The sequence below is a fragment of the Entelurus aequoreus genome, linkage group LG05 (genome assembly GCF_033978785.1).
Source record: "Entelurus aequoreus isolate RoL-2023_Sb linkage group LG05, RoL_Eaeq_v1.1, whole genome shotgun sequence".
In the NCBI taxonomy this organism is placed as follows: domain Eukaryota; kingdom Metazoa; phylum Chordata; class Actinopteri; order Syngnathiformes; family Syngnathidae; genus Entelurus; species Entelurus aequoreus.
The window spans coordinates 54187403-54204249 of record NC_084735.1 but is presented as its reverse complement, the minus strand read 5'-3'; the positions used below and the strand labels follow the sequence as shown (position 1 = coordinate 54204249).

At 43.0% G+C, this 16847-nt stretch overlaps 1 protein-coding gene and 1 long non-coding RNA gene across 2 annotated transcripts in view; both read left to right on the top strand.

The window, feature by feature from the left end:
- Window positions 1-1855, top strand: part of mogat2 (monoacylglycerol O-acyltransferase 2) — a 49381-nt gene extending 47526 nt beyond the window's left edge. Inside the window, exon 6 of the mRNA XM_062048392.1 lies at window positions 1366-1855. Coding sequence (XP_061904376.1) covers window positions 1366-1520 — 155 coding nt within the window. The 3' untranslated portion in view covers window positions 1521-1855. The remainder of the gene's footprint in view (window positions 1-1365) is intronic.
- A 10642-nt stretch (window positions 1856-12497) lies between these two features.
- LOC133649779 (uncharacterized) lies at window positions 12498-16704 on the top strand. Its single transcript, XR_009826146.1, has 5 exons — window positions 12498-12595; window positions 12713-12787; window positions 14061-14119; window positions 14239-14344; window positions 15934-16704. It is a non-coding gene; the product is annotated as an uncharacterized LOC133649779 (long non-coding RNA).
- Window positions 16705-16847: the final 143 nt, after the last annotated feature.

The window sequence follows — 16847 nt, the reverse complement described above, 5'->3', positions numbered from 1 at the left end:
ATCTTTGGTATGGACATTATTATGTAAACTTGAAGTTATTATTACTTTTTTTGGCTCTTTGTTGTTGCTATTTTTGTATTACAACATTTTATTATTTGATCATGTTGTACTGCATTGTAATCTTTTGTTTTGTGATTGTGTGATGTTTTTTTGCCTAGACTAATGGGGATCCTTAATAAACTAAACTAAAACTAAACTTTCAGCGTGAAAATTAAACATTGATGGATGTTTTTAAAGCGCTTTATAGGCAGAATAGAGCGACTCTCATAAGATCCATTGCTAGCAGACTTTTACTGGCATATATTTACTTGTTAGAATGCATAAAACAAAGACAAACATATCTGTGCTTGACTTACAAAAAAGGGCAGTTCCCCTTCAAGACTGGGTGAGCATATGTCACCCGCCTGGTCCAGCCGTTGCTTCCATTCCACTCAGGGCTCAAACCTGTGTCTTCCGAATTAGAGTAGGGTACCTAGCTAAAAGCCCTAGATGTCAACTTAAAGGGGAACTGCACTTTTGTTTTGCCTATTGTTCACAATCATTATGAAAGACAAGAACACACATCTTTTTTCCCGAGGCGTTCCCAGGCCAGCCGGGAGACATAGTCTTCCCAACGTGTCCTGGGTCTTCCCCGTGGCCTCCTACCGGTCGAACGGTAGGGAGGCGTTTGGGTGGCATCCTGACCAGATGCCCGAACCACCTCATCTGGCTCCTCTGGATGTGGAGGAGCAGCGGCTTTACTTTGAGCTCCTCCCGGATGACAGAGCGGAGGAAACTCATTTCGGCCGCTTGTACCCGTGATCTTGTCCTTTCGGTCATAACCCAAAGCTCATGATCGTAGGTGAGGATGGGAACGTAGATCGACCGGTAAATTAAAAGCTTATATTGACCAGCGTGATCTTTGAAGGTTTACTGACCTACGCTTGGCACAGCCCCACTTGCTAGCCTCGGTTACACGTATGCACCCTACAGCTCACTCTCATCAGGGTCACGACACCAAAACAATCTGCATGGTCCAGCCTTTGCTTCCGTTCTATCTGGGGCTTGAACCAGGGTATTCCAAATGAGAGTTGAGACTGCTAGCCTGAGCTGTCAACTTGATGTCCAGCACTAACTAGCTCTAAAGGTGTTAGGGAGTGAGGTTTACTAACCTACACTTGGCACTGCCCCACTGGTTAACCTAAGGTGCAACCTTTTCTCATTGAACTGATTAGGTTGTCTTGAGAGATGTTTTGCAGGTTTGATGACTTCCTGCTCGTGACAACGTGGGGCATCTTTAGTCTAGTCATCAACAAAATGTACCTGTGTTGGTTTTCCAAGAAATGAATGTTTTCTGACCGGGTTGTAATTGTCTCCTGTCTGCAGTCGGACGGCCTATCAGGGTGGAGAAGAATAACAAACCAAGGTCCGAGGAGCTTGATGCCCTTCACCAGCTGTACATGGACCAACTAAGCAACCTGTTTGAGGAGCACAAGGCCAACTATGGTGTAGACAAGGACACACATCTCCACTTTGTCTGATTAGGACAAACCATGAATTGCTATTTATTTCTGCAAACCACGGCCTCCACATGACAAAATATATTTCATTTCATTGGCTGTCTAAACCCAAAGTATCTCTGACACTGTAATGAAAGTAGGTAAATGGATCTTGGCTGTGTAACTAACTGTATGATTAAATATGACAGTAAATCAAAGGTGTCCAAACATTTTCCACTGTTGGCCGCATACCGAATAATTAACATATTAGAAGGCTATTTTGATATTTCTATAATGTAAAAAAAAAATTGTAAAAGGGTAATTCTACTTTGTTTCATTTGCTTTCAAAATAAACTGATAAACAGATATTGAACTTCTTGGAGTGTGTATTGTTCAATCCTTTTTGTGCAAGGTTCTTAGGGTAAAGACTTATATAAGTAACAGTACTGATATTAACATAAGTAAGTTTTTAAGCATAGAATTACCAATACATGAAATATAGCCACATGCCATTTATGCTAATAGCATGACGACTCAAAACACATCACAGTGATTGAACAAAAACTAATGAAATAAAGCATCCATCCATCCATCCATCTTCTTATCCGAGGTCGGGTCGCAGGGGCAGCAGCCTAAGCAGGGAAGCCCAGACTTCCCTCTCCCCAGCCACTTCGTCCAGCTCCTCCCGGGGGATCCCGAGGCGTTCCCAGGCCAGCCGGGAGACATAGTCTTCCCAACGTGTCCTGGGTCTTCCCCGTGGCCTCCTACCGGTCGGACGTGCCCTAAACACCTCCCTAGGGAGGCGTTCGGGTGGCATCCTGACCAGATGCCCGAACCACCTCATCTGGCTCCTCTCGATGTGGAGGAGCAGCGGCTTTACTTTGAGCTCCTCCCGGATGACAGAGCTTCTCACCCTATCTCTAAGGGAGAACCCTGCCACCCGGCGGAGGAAACTCATTTCGGCCGCTTGTACCCGTGATCTTGTCCTTTTGGTCATGACCCAAAGCTCATGACCATAGGTGAGGATGGGAACGTAGATCGACCGGTAAATCGAGAGCTTTGCCTTCCGGCTCAGCTCCTTCTTCACCACAACGGATCGATACAGCGTCCGCATTACTGAAGACGCCGCACCGATCCGCCTGTCGATCTCACAATCCACTCTTCCCTCACTTGTGAACAAGACTCCGAGGTACTTGAACTCCTCTACTTGGAGCAAGATCTCCTCCCCAACCCGGAGATGGCACTCCACCCTTTTCCGGGCAAGAACCATGGACTCGGACTTGGAGGTGCTGATTCTCATCCCAGTCACTTCACACTCGGCTGCGAACCGATACAGTGAGAGCTGAAGATCTTGGCCAAATGAAGCCATCAGGACCACATCATCTGCAAATAGCAGAGACCTAATCCTGCAGCCACCAAACCAGATACCCTCAACGCCCTGACTGCGCCTAGAAATTCTGTCCATAAAGGTTATGAACAGAATCGGTGACAAAGGGCAGCCTTGGAGGAGTCCAACCCTCACTGGAAACGGGTCCGACTTACTGCCGGCAACGTGGACCAAGCTCTGACACTGATCATACAGGGAGCGGACCGCCACAATAAGACAGTCCGTTACCCCATACTCTCTGAGCACTGCCCACAGGACTTCCCTGGGTACACGGTCGAATGCCTTCTCCGAGTCCACAAAGCACATGTAGACTGGTTGGGCAAACTCCCATGCACTCTCAAGGACCCTGCCGAGAGTATAGAGCTGGTCCACAGTTCCACGACCAGGACAAAAACCACACTGTTCCTCCTGAATCCGAGGTTCAACTATCCAGCGTAGCCTCCTCTCCAGTACACCTGAATAGACCTTACCGGGAAGGCTGATCCCACGATAGTTGGAACACACCCTCCGGTTCCCCTTCTTAAAGAGAGGAACCACCACCCCGGTCTGCCAATCCAGAGGCACCGCCCCCGATGTCCACGTGAAATAAAGCAAATAAAACAAAAACATTTTAGGTAACAGGACGGTGCAGAGATTTTAAATCCCAGGTATAATTATATGTGATGAAATATACAGAAAAATAAATATGTGAATTTACTTTTAGCCTGCAGAGGAGGTGAATGATGCAATGGACTTAATGAAAACCCAGGGACACCACTCAAATTCAAAAACATTTACATTTCATAGATTTGGTGGAATAACCCAAAACCAATCCAACATATATATGCTAATATGAATACAAAATAGTTTGTATATATTTTTGTGTTATAGGTGTTAAAGCCAATTATTTCTATTTTTAGTGTTTTTAGTATCAACATTGCAACTTTTTCTCACATTTTTGCATGTTTTTTAATCTTTAACTGTATTTTTAAATTGTGCCACAGGCTAGTAAACACAAGCTGCATGTCACAAATGGCCCCTGATCCACACGCTGGGCAGCCCTGCACTAAAGTCACTTTTTAGAGGGTTTGTGTTTCTCTTGGCCGTGTGTACTTAATGACAGTGCAGCAAAGTAAGAGTGATGACACAAGTCAAGGTTTACATCACTGTCAAATACTGTTACCAACTGTCTGGGATGAAGAGCGTGTCACAATAAATCTGATTGGTCAACAGAGTCCGAACTTGCACTGAGCTGCAACACACACTTCTAAATTTCACAATGCAGCAAATATTTGCAGATATTGCAAATAAGCAAAATATAATTATCAAGTACAAAATGTCATCTTTTTATAAATAATGATAAATGGGTTACCGTATTTCCTTGAATAGCTGCAGGGGCGCTAATTAATTTAAAACCTCTTCTCACTCCTGCGGTTACCAAAACCATGCGGAATGAGCAAGCATGCTCTAATTATTTTAAAACCTCTTCTCACTCCGGCGCATACCTTATCATTAAAAACACATTTAATAAAAAAAACGTTATTATGATCTTACCTTTACTTGTAGATGGGTCCATGTGCAGCTGCTTCTGATCAAAGGCAGTCTTTCTCATCTTTCTTCAATTTTAAAAGTCTCTGGAGATATTCCTTTAATTATTACCTCCTGCTTCGATTGAAAGTCCAGTTTAGAAAACGGTTTTTTTTTAGATATGTAATCCTCCATGGTAAAAGTGCAAGCAAACAATTGCTGCATGCTTGCTGCTTGTTGTCTTCTTCTGCAGTACCTGTCTCCTGCAGTACTGGTAGTCGCAAGAAGGATCACTAGCGCCCTCTACCACCTGGAGGCGGGAGTCATTTAATGACTCATATTTGACCCGGCGGAAGTGCCAAGCATGCGCTAATTATTTTGCGAAACGAGTTTGACCCGGCTGTAATTCTAGGCAGGCGAATACTATATTCCCGGCGCCAATTCAAGGAAATACGGTATACTTGTATAGCACTTTTCTACCTTCAAGGTACTCAAAGCGCTTTGACAGTATTTCCACATTCACCCATTCACACACACATTCACACACTGATGGCGGGAGCTGCCATGCAAGGCGCTAACCAGCAGCCATCAGGAGCAAGGGTGAAGTGTCTTGCCCAAGGACACAACGGACGTGACTAGGATGGTAGAAGGTGGGGATTGAACCCCAGTAACTAGCAACCCTCCGATTGCTGGCACAGCCACTCTACCAACTTCGCCACGCCGTCTTTTTGTATTGCTGAAGATTTTTTTTTGTTTTACTTTTGACGCAGAAGAAATCCTTAAACCTTTTGGGAAACATCTTTAGATGTCGAAACTGACCCCACCAGTGCACTTCACCCACAAGACCCCTATCATTAAGGACTTGTTAGAAGAGAGATCTTAAAATACGCATCTTTATTACGCATATGGATGATTTCATGCTTGATTTTGACTTTTGGATCATTTTGAGTCTTTGCATTGTTACACATTGTTTTTTGTTAGTAATCTGTTCCAGAAGTTCCAACCACAACCAAATCGTATGAAGACCGCAGCAAAGGTTTTTTAATGGAATTCCAATTAACACACAAAATGCATTTTAAAGAGAATCGTTGAAGTTGTACATGCAAAAAAACTGAAATATATCTAAATGATGAATGAAATGAATAAATGAACATTTTAAATCACAGTGAACAACAGTAAACACTTGTTGACAAAGGCCCTCATACTTTGTTCCCGACTTCTTATGTGAATTCAATAGTGTTCTTTATCAAAGTGCTACACATTGCTTACCTTTCTTTTTCAGAGGTGTCTTTTGGTGTGTTTTGTTCATTCCTTTGACAGCACCTGTATTCCCAAGCTATGCTAGTGTTGTGTCTTGTTGTAACCCCCCCATGGTTACCTTTCAATAACACTAGTTTTGTTTTTAATTCTTGGCTTCGGTGTCTTTAATTTACACCTCATTTAGTTTATGCACTTTTATGTTGCGTCCTCCTACGGTCCCTAGACTCAGGGCCATCTGGGAACGTAACAAATACAAACGTATATACATAAAAAAATGTAATTACCTTTTTTTAATGTAGTGTATACCTTGGTTTCCCTGAATTGTGGAATACACACTTGTCTCCTGATGTCATATGTATCTGATGTAGGTGTGGGATTACTCTGAGCGGTAGACAGCACAGCAGCCATTTCCGGCTCCAGCTTTCGCAGCCTTATCTTGGTCTCAGCCTCAAACCTTGCAATTGTCAACTGATGTTCAAACTCCCGTACCTCTCGTCTGTCATTTGCCTCATGTTCGAGTTTCAGACGAGCCAACCGGACCTTCAGCCTAGCCCCCTCTATCCGGGAGCTGACTGGCGAAAATCCCTGAAACTACAGAGGCAATTGCTCTAAGACTGCAAGGGAAGCTCAGCTTCCCCTAAAATGTAAAAAAAAAAAAAAAGTGATTAAGTATATGGTGTTGTGTGTACATGTTATTGACTAAATATGCGCTACAACGGGCTCTTTTGTTCAGAATCAGCTTCTTATCAGTGGTAACGACGCGGCTTTCCTTTCTCTCATTCCCGCAGCTTCACGGTGCTTTAAACTCTGTAGACGCTGGCCGTCCTCAGAGTTCAATGGGGAAGCGGAACGAGACGAGTCATTGGATAAATGCTGGGCTTTGTCCCGCCCATCGGACGATCAGCGTCTCTGGGGGTCTAAGGGGCCGGTACCAAAATAGTGGTATCGGGACAACACTAGTATGTACCAAACCACAATAATAACGTACCGACTCGGCCTTGCTGGTATCAGACAGGGACAAGTCACAGGTGGAGAAAATCCTCAGTGCTGAACTCTGTAGAACATGCACCTGGCTCGCTGACAACAAGCTATCCATACACTTGGGTAAAACGGAATCCATCCTATTTGGGTCACACATAAACCTTAAGAAAGTCAATGACTTCACTATAAAAGTGGGTGACATTGTTATCACCAGGAAAGATGAGGTCACCTACCTAGGTTCCATTCTAGAGGTTAATCTTTCCTGTGATAAAATGGCAACCAAGGTAATCAAAAAGGTCAACCAACGAACAAGATTTCTCTATAGAATCTCCTCTCTGGTAAACAAAAGCACCATGAGGATTCTGGCGGGAACTCTCGTTCAATCCTTTTTTGATTACGCATGCACCTCCTGGTACCCTAGCACCTCCAAAACCCTCAAATCTAAACTCCAAACATCCCAGAACAAGCTAGTCAGGTTACTTTTAGACCTCCACCCCAGATCACACCTCACTCCTACCCACTTCTCCAAAGTGAGCTGGCTCAGGGTGGAGGACAGAGTAAAACAACTTGCACTGAGCCTAGTCTATAAAATCCGCTACACCTCCCTGATACCGAAGTACATGTCAAACTACTTCTTTAACGTAAATAACTGCCATAACCACAACACCAGGGGGAGCTCCACTAACCATGTTAAACCCAGATTCCTAACTAACAAAGGTCTTAACTCATTGTCTTTCTATGCCACATCAATGTGGAATGCGCTCCCAACAGGTATAAAAGAAAGGGCATCTCTGACACGACTTGGTCTCTGGCGTGGTTTGCTCTCCCCAGATGCAAACAAACTGAAGCAAACATGGCGTGGAGGTAAAAACATGATTTTATTCTACACTATCAAAACTCAAAAAAGGTACAAACAAAAGGCGCTCACAGCGGAGGTAAAAAACTTGACTAGAAAACAAAAGGCGCGCACAATGGCGGAGAACTATGAACATTAAACAAACAAAAACTTACGTGACAAGGAACTGTGAACATGGCATGAATGTATGATGTCGCCAGGACAAACAACAGAAACAGAAAAGCCTATATAGTGACATGATAAGTGAAAACAGGTGCGTGACTAACTGTGAACAGGTGCGTGACATGACAATGTGAAAACGTGAGACAGGTGTGTGTGAGTCCAAACGTGGAACAGGTGAAACTAATGAGTAACCATGGAAACAAAACAAAACCAGGAAGTGAAACCAGGAACTAAGGAAGTGTCCAAAAAACAAAACAGCACATGGCCAAACAAAAACATGAACACAGACATGACAGAACCCCCCCCTTACGGACAGATCCCAGATGGCCAAAAACAAAAAACAGGATCAAGAGTCATGGGAGGGGGGGAGGGGGACATGGCGGTGGGTCACCAGACCAGGTGTCCCCGAATCCACCGGGGCAGAGTCAGGTGGCGACGGCGGGTAGACCGCCGCTGAACCTGACGAGGTGGGCGACCTGGGAATGGCCACATTCGTGGCAGACGAGGAGGTCGGCGCACCTGGCGTGGCGGACGCCCATGGAATGGCCACATCCTTGGCCGACGAGGAGGTGGGCGCGTTGTCGTGGCAGGCGGCGAAGCTTGGCGTGGGGGGTCTTTGTCTTGGCATGGGTGGTCTTGGCCTTGGCGGTCTTGGTCTTGGCAGCGTGGGTCATGGTCTTGGTCTTGGCATGGTTGGTCTTGGTCTTGGACTTGGCGTGGTGCTTGGACTTGGTCACTTGGCGGGTCTTGGTCTTGGCTTTGGTCTTGGCGTGGGGCAGCCACGGGCGGCACTTGGCGGCGTGGGGCAGCCACGGGCGGCACTTGGCGGCGTGGGGCAGCCACGGGCGGCACTTGGCGGCGTGGGGCAGCCACGGGCGGCACTTGGCGGCGTGGGGCAGCCACGGGCGGCACTTGGCGGCGTGGGGCAGCCACGGGCGGCGCTTGGCGGCGTGGGGCAGCCACGGGCGGCGCTTGGCGGCGTGGGGCAGCCACGGGCGGCGCTTGGCGGCGTGGGGCAGCCACGGGCGGCGCTTGGCGGCGTGAAGCTGCGACTGGCGGCGCTTGGCGTCGTGAAGCTGCGACTGGCGGCGCTTGGCGTCGTGAAGCTGCGACTGGCGGCGCTTGGCGTCGTGAAGCTGCGACTGGCGGCGCTTGGCGTCGTGAAGCTGCGACTGGCGGCGCTTGGCGTGGAGCAGGTACTGGCGGCGCTTGGCGTGGAGCAGGCACTGGCGGCGCTTGGCGTGGAGCAGGCACTGGCGGCGCTTGGCGTGGAGCAGGCACTGGCGGCGCTTGGCGTGGAGCAGGCACTGGCGGCGCTTGGCGTGGAGCAGGTACTGGCGGCGCTTGGCGTGGAGCAGGCACTGGCGGCGCTTGGCGTGGAGCAGGCACTGGCGGCGCTTGGCGTGGAGCAGGCACTGGCGGCGCTTGGCGTGGAGCAGGTACTGGCGGCGCTTGGCGTGGAGCAGGTACTGGCGGCGCTTGGCGTGGAGCAGGTACTGGTGGCGCTTGGCGTGGAGCAGGTACTGGTGGCGCTTGGCGTGGAGCAGGTACTGGTGGCGCTTGGCGTGGAGCAGGTACTGGTGGCGCTTGGCGTGGAGCAGGTACTGGTGGCGCTTGGCGTGGAGCAGGTACTGGTGGCGCTTGGCGTCGTGAAGCTGCGACTGGCAGCGCTTGGCGTGGAGCAGGTACTGGCGGCGCTTGGCGTGGAGCAAAAAAACATGATTTTATTCTACACTATCAAAACTCAAAAAAGGTACAAACAAAAGGCGCTCACAGCGGAGGTAAAAAACTTGACTAGAAAACAAAAGGCGCGCACAATGGCGGAGAACTATGAACATTAAACAAACAAAAACTTACGTGACAAGGAACTGTGAACATGGCATGAATGTATGATGTCGCCAGGACAAACAACAGAAACAGAAAAGCCTATATAGTGACATGATAAGTGAAAACAGGTGCGTGACTAACTGTGAACAGGTGCGTGACATGACAATGTGAAAACGTGAGACAGGTGTGTGTGAGTCCAAACGTGGAACAGGTGAAACTAATGAGTAACCATGGAAACAAAACAAAACCAGGAAGTGAAACCAGGAACTAAGGAAGTGTCCAAAAAACAAAACAGCACATGGCCAAACAAAAACATGAACACAGACATGACAATCTCTATCGTCCTTCAAAACTGCAATAAAAGTTCACCTCCAGGCAGCTACCACCCTAAACTAACACCCTCCCCGGATTGTTAATAATCAAATGTAAACAATCAAATGCAGATACTTTTTTTTATGCCTTCTGATCTCTCTCTCTCTCTCTCTCTCTCTCTCTCTCTCTCTCTCTCTCTCTCTCTCTCTCTCTCTCTCTCTCTCTCTCTCTCTCTCTCTCTCTCTCTATGCCCACTACTTGCTGTACATATCCTACCAAGTCAGACCTACACTGTTCCAATATCCATTTCGCTGTTCTCAATTGTTGATGACTGATGATAACCAAACCTAACCCCCCCTCCACACCCCGGATTGTAAATCATGTAAATAATTCAATGTGATTATCTTGTATGATGACTGTATTATGATGATAGTATATATCTGATAGTATATATCTGTATCATGAATCAATTTAAGTGGACCCCGACTTAAACAAGTTGAAAAACGTATTCGGGTGTAACCATTTAGTGGTCAATTGTACGGAATATGTACTTCACTGTGCAACCTACTAATAAAAGTCTCAATCAATGAATCAACCCTAGTAGATAATTGTGTTTTTACCCAGGTTTTTATCCCATTTTTAAACATATGGAACTAACTATGTCAGTCACATCAAAGTCATCCATAATTGTGTTTGCAATCATTCAAACCAGTCAAACATTGACTTCCAAAAGAAGTCCAAAGGGAACAGAGTATGGTCCAGTTATTATTTAGTTACTGTAGTCCACACAAAGCCAATATTGTCTTGTTGGATCATGTCTCCAATTGATAAGAGTGTCTGTGAACTTTGTAAAAAAAAAAAAAATTCATGAGATGTTGGCACCGTGTGGGTATTTCCTAATGAACAGTCTGACTGGACCAGACCGGACTCTTTCAACACGGTTTGGACCAAATGTGTGCTTGGCCAAAAAGAATCTTGCTGACATCCAAAAGTTGGTGATACAGCATTTTAAATGTGGTAAAGTGTGTTCTATACAACTTTGTGATTGACTGGAACTTTTTTAGTCACTAAGTGACTTACAGGGAACATTTTGGAGTGGTTTTCATGTGACAGTCATGTGACTATCCCAGGCTTTGTGTCAGGTAAGCTAGCACATTTTCAAAAGCTTATGTTTTGCCATTAAAGCAAAATTTAAAGCCATTCAACAATCTAATGCAGGGGTCCCCAAACTTTTTGACTCGAGGGCCGCATTGGGTTAAAAAAATGTGTACATATATATATATATATATATATATATATATATATATATATATATATATATATATATATATATATATATATATATATATATATATATGCGCTGGAGCCTATCTCAGCTACAATCGGGCGGAAGGCGGGGTACACCCTGGACAAGTCGCCACCTCATCGCAGGGCCAACACAGATAGACAGACAACATTCACACTCACATTCACACACTAGGGCCAACTTAGTATTTCCAATCAACCTATCTCCAGGTGCATGTCTTCGGAGGTGGGAGGAAGCCGGAGTACCCGGAGGGAACCCACGCAGTCACGGGGAGGACATGCAAACTCGACACAGAAAGATCCCGAGGCCGGGATTGAACTCACGACTACTCAGGACCTTCGTATTGTGGGGCAGACGCACTAACCCCTCTGCCACCGTATATATATATATATATATATATATATATATATATATATATATATATATATATATATATATATATATATATATATATATATATATATATATATATATATATATATACGTATATGTATATATATATATATATATGTGTGTGTGTGTGTGCGTGTATTCCGAGCGCGGTGATATCACGTTATCGATGGGAAAATGCTTTTTAAGACCATATGATTTGCCAGAGCGGCTAGGAGACACCGAGAGTAACGGATTAGAAAAAATGGATTAGAAAGGACAGATTTAAAAAAATAATAATAAAAAAAAACACAAAAAAACAAAACCTTTTTTTTTTTTTTTTTTTTAACTTGGGACTTACACTGGACACTGGCGGGCCTGATTCGGCCCGTGGGCCGTAGTTTGGGGACCCCTGATATAATGCTTTCATAGGTCGTCAAATATTACAATTGAATTATTCTTACCATATTTCTCCCATAAATTCTTATTAAAAAAGGCTTGAAAACAATGTGGAGTGGTTATCGGGGGGGTTGGAACCAGTGGCACGGGGGCAGAGAAAGATGCATTTGTCCCACCCAAAAAATATATCACGGAGGTGTTTTTATTTTATTTTATTTTTTTTATTTTATTATTTTTTAAAACCTTTATTTATAATATGCAACAGTTACATACAAGCAAATAAATAATAATAAAACAAGTACAGAAACAGTACAAAAACAGTACAAAACAGTGTCAGGGGGTTGTAAACTCAATAAAGTAACTAAAAAGAATGCTAATATATATATATATATATATATATATATATATATATATATATATATATATATATATATATATATATATATATATATATATATATATATATATATATATATATATATATATATATATGTAACAAAGTGTAAAGCCTAGGCTCACACAAGTTCCGTAAACATCCAAATTTAGAGCACAGCATCATAGTTTTCACAGCTTTTTGGTTGTACGTGCTTTTACTTTGAAAGCGCAACAACGTCACGTGACTGGCGGGCTTCCTCCTTCACCAGCTGTGAGTGAGGCGGAGAGTAGAAGAGAGATGGAGGGGCGCCGGCTGGACAGCGACACAAGCAGACAGTCTGTTGAGAATGTTGCCATGAATATTGCTTGTTTAGAAGGTTTTGCCGTTTGTTTCTATTCATATATACAAACCATGTCTTTATTTATTTGCTAACTTTGTCAGTGTTCCCAAGTAACGTCAACACTAGCTAAAATATTTTGTCATCCTCTTCCAGATAGCAAAATGCCCCCACTGAAAACAGAGTAAAACAGCAGCAGGACTTACATATTCTAGAAAGAGTAACGTCAGCGTGAGTAACGGTTACATTACAACGCAAAGACAATGATTATACTCAACCATTTATCAACATGTATGACTTTATATATATATTACCTGTACTGTAAAGTTAAAATTTGAATGACAATACAAAGAAGTCTAAGTCCTATATTAGGTGCGATGATGTGCAATAATGTCTGACAGTTAAATTATCTACATCAGGGGTTGTCAAAGTCAAGGCCCGCGGGCCACATCCGGCCCGCAAATTAATTATCTAGGCTCCCGGGATGATATTTGATTAGTATTAGCAGGCCACAGCCACCTGCTGCTGTTTTGGACGCACCAATACTCCATCAGTGTTGGCGCTAGGAATTTTCAAAATGGGGTCGTACAGTACATTTTTGGGGTCCCACTTTTTTGTAACCGTCTTGTAAACAAATGATAAGTGTATGCATTATCCTGTTATAGCTCACATTCTACATTGTGTTTTGGAAAAAGGTTTTCATAAACATTACTTAATTCATTAAAAAAAATAATACAAAAGAAAACACATTTTTATGCATATGTAAATGTATTAAGTTATAAACAATCATTCACTTTCTTCTTTCCTTCATGGATCTAAACTTTACCGCTGCCGGTAGTTTTTTCTATATTTTTATTGTAATATTTTCAGAATTGTCTTCATTTTTTTAGTTTTAATGCCATGATTTTAATAGTCCGGCCTGCGTGTGCACATATTTTCCTCCGTGCAGCCCCTGAGCTAAAATGAGTTTGACACCCCTGATCTACATAGACTCAGGGATGGGCATTCTACGGCCTGCGGGCCACATCCGGCCCGATGGTCCCTTTATTCCGGCCCGCCAATTACTAAACCAGAATTGAGAATTTCTTTTGAGAATTGCCACAAATGATACTCGACTTCGAGGCACTGGCACAAATGGGTGATTAACGACACTAAGATAGAATGTACCCTTTGACGCTTTAATGTAATTTTTATGTTTCTTTGATGATAGGATATTGGTGAAAATAGCTGCAATATGATTAAAATAGCCCATGTTTGAGAAGCCTACTCCTAATTCCAACAGATTTGATATGCTTTGAAATGCATCATGGCGCACACTCTATCCACTAGGCCACTGAGCAGGTTTACATTTTATTAATTAGGACAAGCGGTAGAAAATGAATGGATGGATGGATAATTATTTAATCATGTCTACAGTACTATGGTTTTGGTTATGTTTTTTTTTTTTTTATAGTACATTACTATATGAAATATTGTCTGTTGTAAATATATGAATGCCATGCAGGAACATCACAGCTAGAGGCAGGCAGTCAAAGTGAAGGAGAGACAGGAGCAAGCTGGCAGGTAAAATAGAGTAAAGCAGATATTTTACAAGAGTGGACAAAAAAGTGGAAAATGGTGTTCCTTGCTTGTAGTACGTGCAGTTCAGTGGCCTTGTGTGACATTGTGACTTTTAATTTTAGGGCGTTTAGACAGCATGGAGACTCTGAAGTCAATAGGCAGAGGACAGAGCCATATCAGCTACATCCAACATTCATTGACGCTCTTTTGAAGTTTCCAAGAAAACTGGTACAAGAACTCTCCTTGGCTTCATTATGATGCAGTACAGAGGGGAGTTTTGTGTTTTTATTGCAAGGCAATTAGCCAGGACAAACTCACACTGTTTTCTGTCAAATCAGATGCCACCTTTATCACTTATGGATTTAGAAATTGGGAAAAAGCGAAAAACTTAAAGCTCACAAAAATATAAATATACATCGGCAATTGTGTAGGTGTGGATATACATATGTACAGTACAGGCCAAAAGTTTGAACACACCTTCTCATTAAATGCGTGAAATAACTGAAAACATGTTTTATATTCCAGTTTCTTCAAAATAGCCACCCTTTGCTCTGATTGCTGCTTTGCACACTCTTGGCATTCTCTCAATGAGCTTCAAGCACACCTGTGAAGTGAAAACCATTTCAGGTGACTACCTCTTGAATGCCAAGAGTGTGCGAAAAAGTAACCAGAGCAAAGGGTGGCTATTTTGAAGAAACTGGAATATAAAATATGTTTTCAGTTATTTCACCTTTTTTGTTAAGTAAATAACTCCACATGTGTTCATTCGTAGTTTTGATGCCTGCAGTGCCAATCTACAATGTAAATAGTCATGAAAATAAAGAAAACCCATTGAATGAGAAGGTGTGTCCACACTTTTGGCCTGTAATATGCATACCGTATCTTTCGGACTATAAATCGCTCCGGAGTATAAGTCGCACCGGCCGAAAATGCATAATAAAGAAGTAAAAAAACATATATAAGTCGCACTGGAGTATAAGTCGCATTTTGGGGGGAAATTTATTTGATAAAACCCAACACCAAGAATAGACATTTGAAAGGCAGTTTAAAATAAATAAAGAATAGTGAACAACAGGCTGAATAAGTGTACGTTATATGACGCATAAATAACCAACTGAGAACGTGCCTGGTATGTTAACGTAACATATTATGGTAAGAGTCATTCAAATAACTATAACATATAGAACATGCTATACGTTTACCAAACAATCTGTCACTCCTGATCGCTAAATCCCATGAAATCTTATACGTCTAGTCTCTTACGTGAATGAGCTAAATAATATTATTTGATATTTTACGGTAATGTGTTAATAATTTCACATATAAGTCGCTCCTGAGTGTAAGTCGCACCCCCGGCCAAACTATGAAACAAACTGCGACTTATAGTCCGAAAAATACGGTATGTAGTGTGTTTGTGTGTCCCAATGTTGAACCCGTTCCTATGCCACTGGTGGTTGTCATGTGACTATATATGACTACACCAAAATGGAGGTTTGTCGGTGAGCTAGCTTATTTCCAAAAGTAATATGAAGATTTCCAACTGCGATGCCTTCCCGCTGCGGATGTTGAAGCCAAGCTGCAATCATGGAGGTTTGTTTAAGACGATTGTGCGGGAAGGAACTGGTCGAGCTACTTTTTATAGTCAAGGTGGTGAATCCTCTTAAATTCATGCAAGTAAAATGATCCAATCATTCCAATATACCGTATTTAATCCTAAATTTGTAACCCAAATAAGAAATGTTATTTTAGCCATCAAGTATTGTTGAACAGGAAAATGATGGAAGAAATAAAGTAATTATAATGTCTTGCCTCTTCAGGGGCGATCCATGCTGGTGGGTTCTCATAAGAGGGCAGGAACACCACTGGAAGATGGTCGTCATCATAGCGTATCTTCTGGTCCATTACCACTGCACAAAATAGATGGATAAAGATTTATTAAAAAAGTGTCATTCTTCTCACATGTTGAGTTATGACTTGTGACTTGACGACACAACATAGCTACCTTGCACAATACTAATTATTAACAAAACTTGCCAAGCCCAGTTTTTTTAGCGTTTGTATTACATTTTCAGTGTGAAAACAATGATTAATATGCACTAAACGAAGCTTCTATACGTCGAATGAACTCAATGTAATGTAAATATGTAATCATGAGGCTAGCTCGTGCTAAGCTAAGTTACCCACTGCTACATCGTACACTATTTTGAATTATTCCCCAAACAGCCCACAACATGTTGCGTGACAATCTATGAGGCTATTGTTAGCAATGATAGCACAGTATGCTATGTATTAGGCATATAAAATGAAGGTAATAAACAAAACATCAGCATTATGTACAGTATACGTCGAACAATACATGATGTATACCAAACTTGTTTTCATGGAGGGCCACATAGCAGTCATGGCTGCCCTCAAAGGGCCACTTCTAACAGTGATTGTAAGAACATAAAAGTATAATCGCCTCATTATATTATTGCCTATGCATTTGGTTATTTGATTTTTGTACGTGCAAATTGATGGATAACTTGCTTTGAAATCGTAAGTCAAATCCATCCATTTTCTACCGCTTATTCCCTTTGGGGGCGCTGGAGCCTATCTCAGCTACAATCGGGCGGAAGGCGGGGTACACCCTGGACAAGTCGCCACCTCATCGCAGCGTAAGTCAAATATTTATTGTTATTTTTATATAATATATAATAATAAGGGGTGCTAAAAAAATTTTTTTATCACA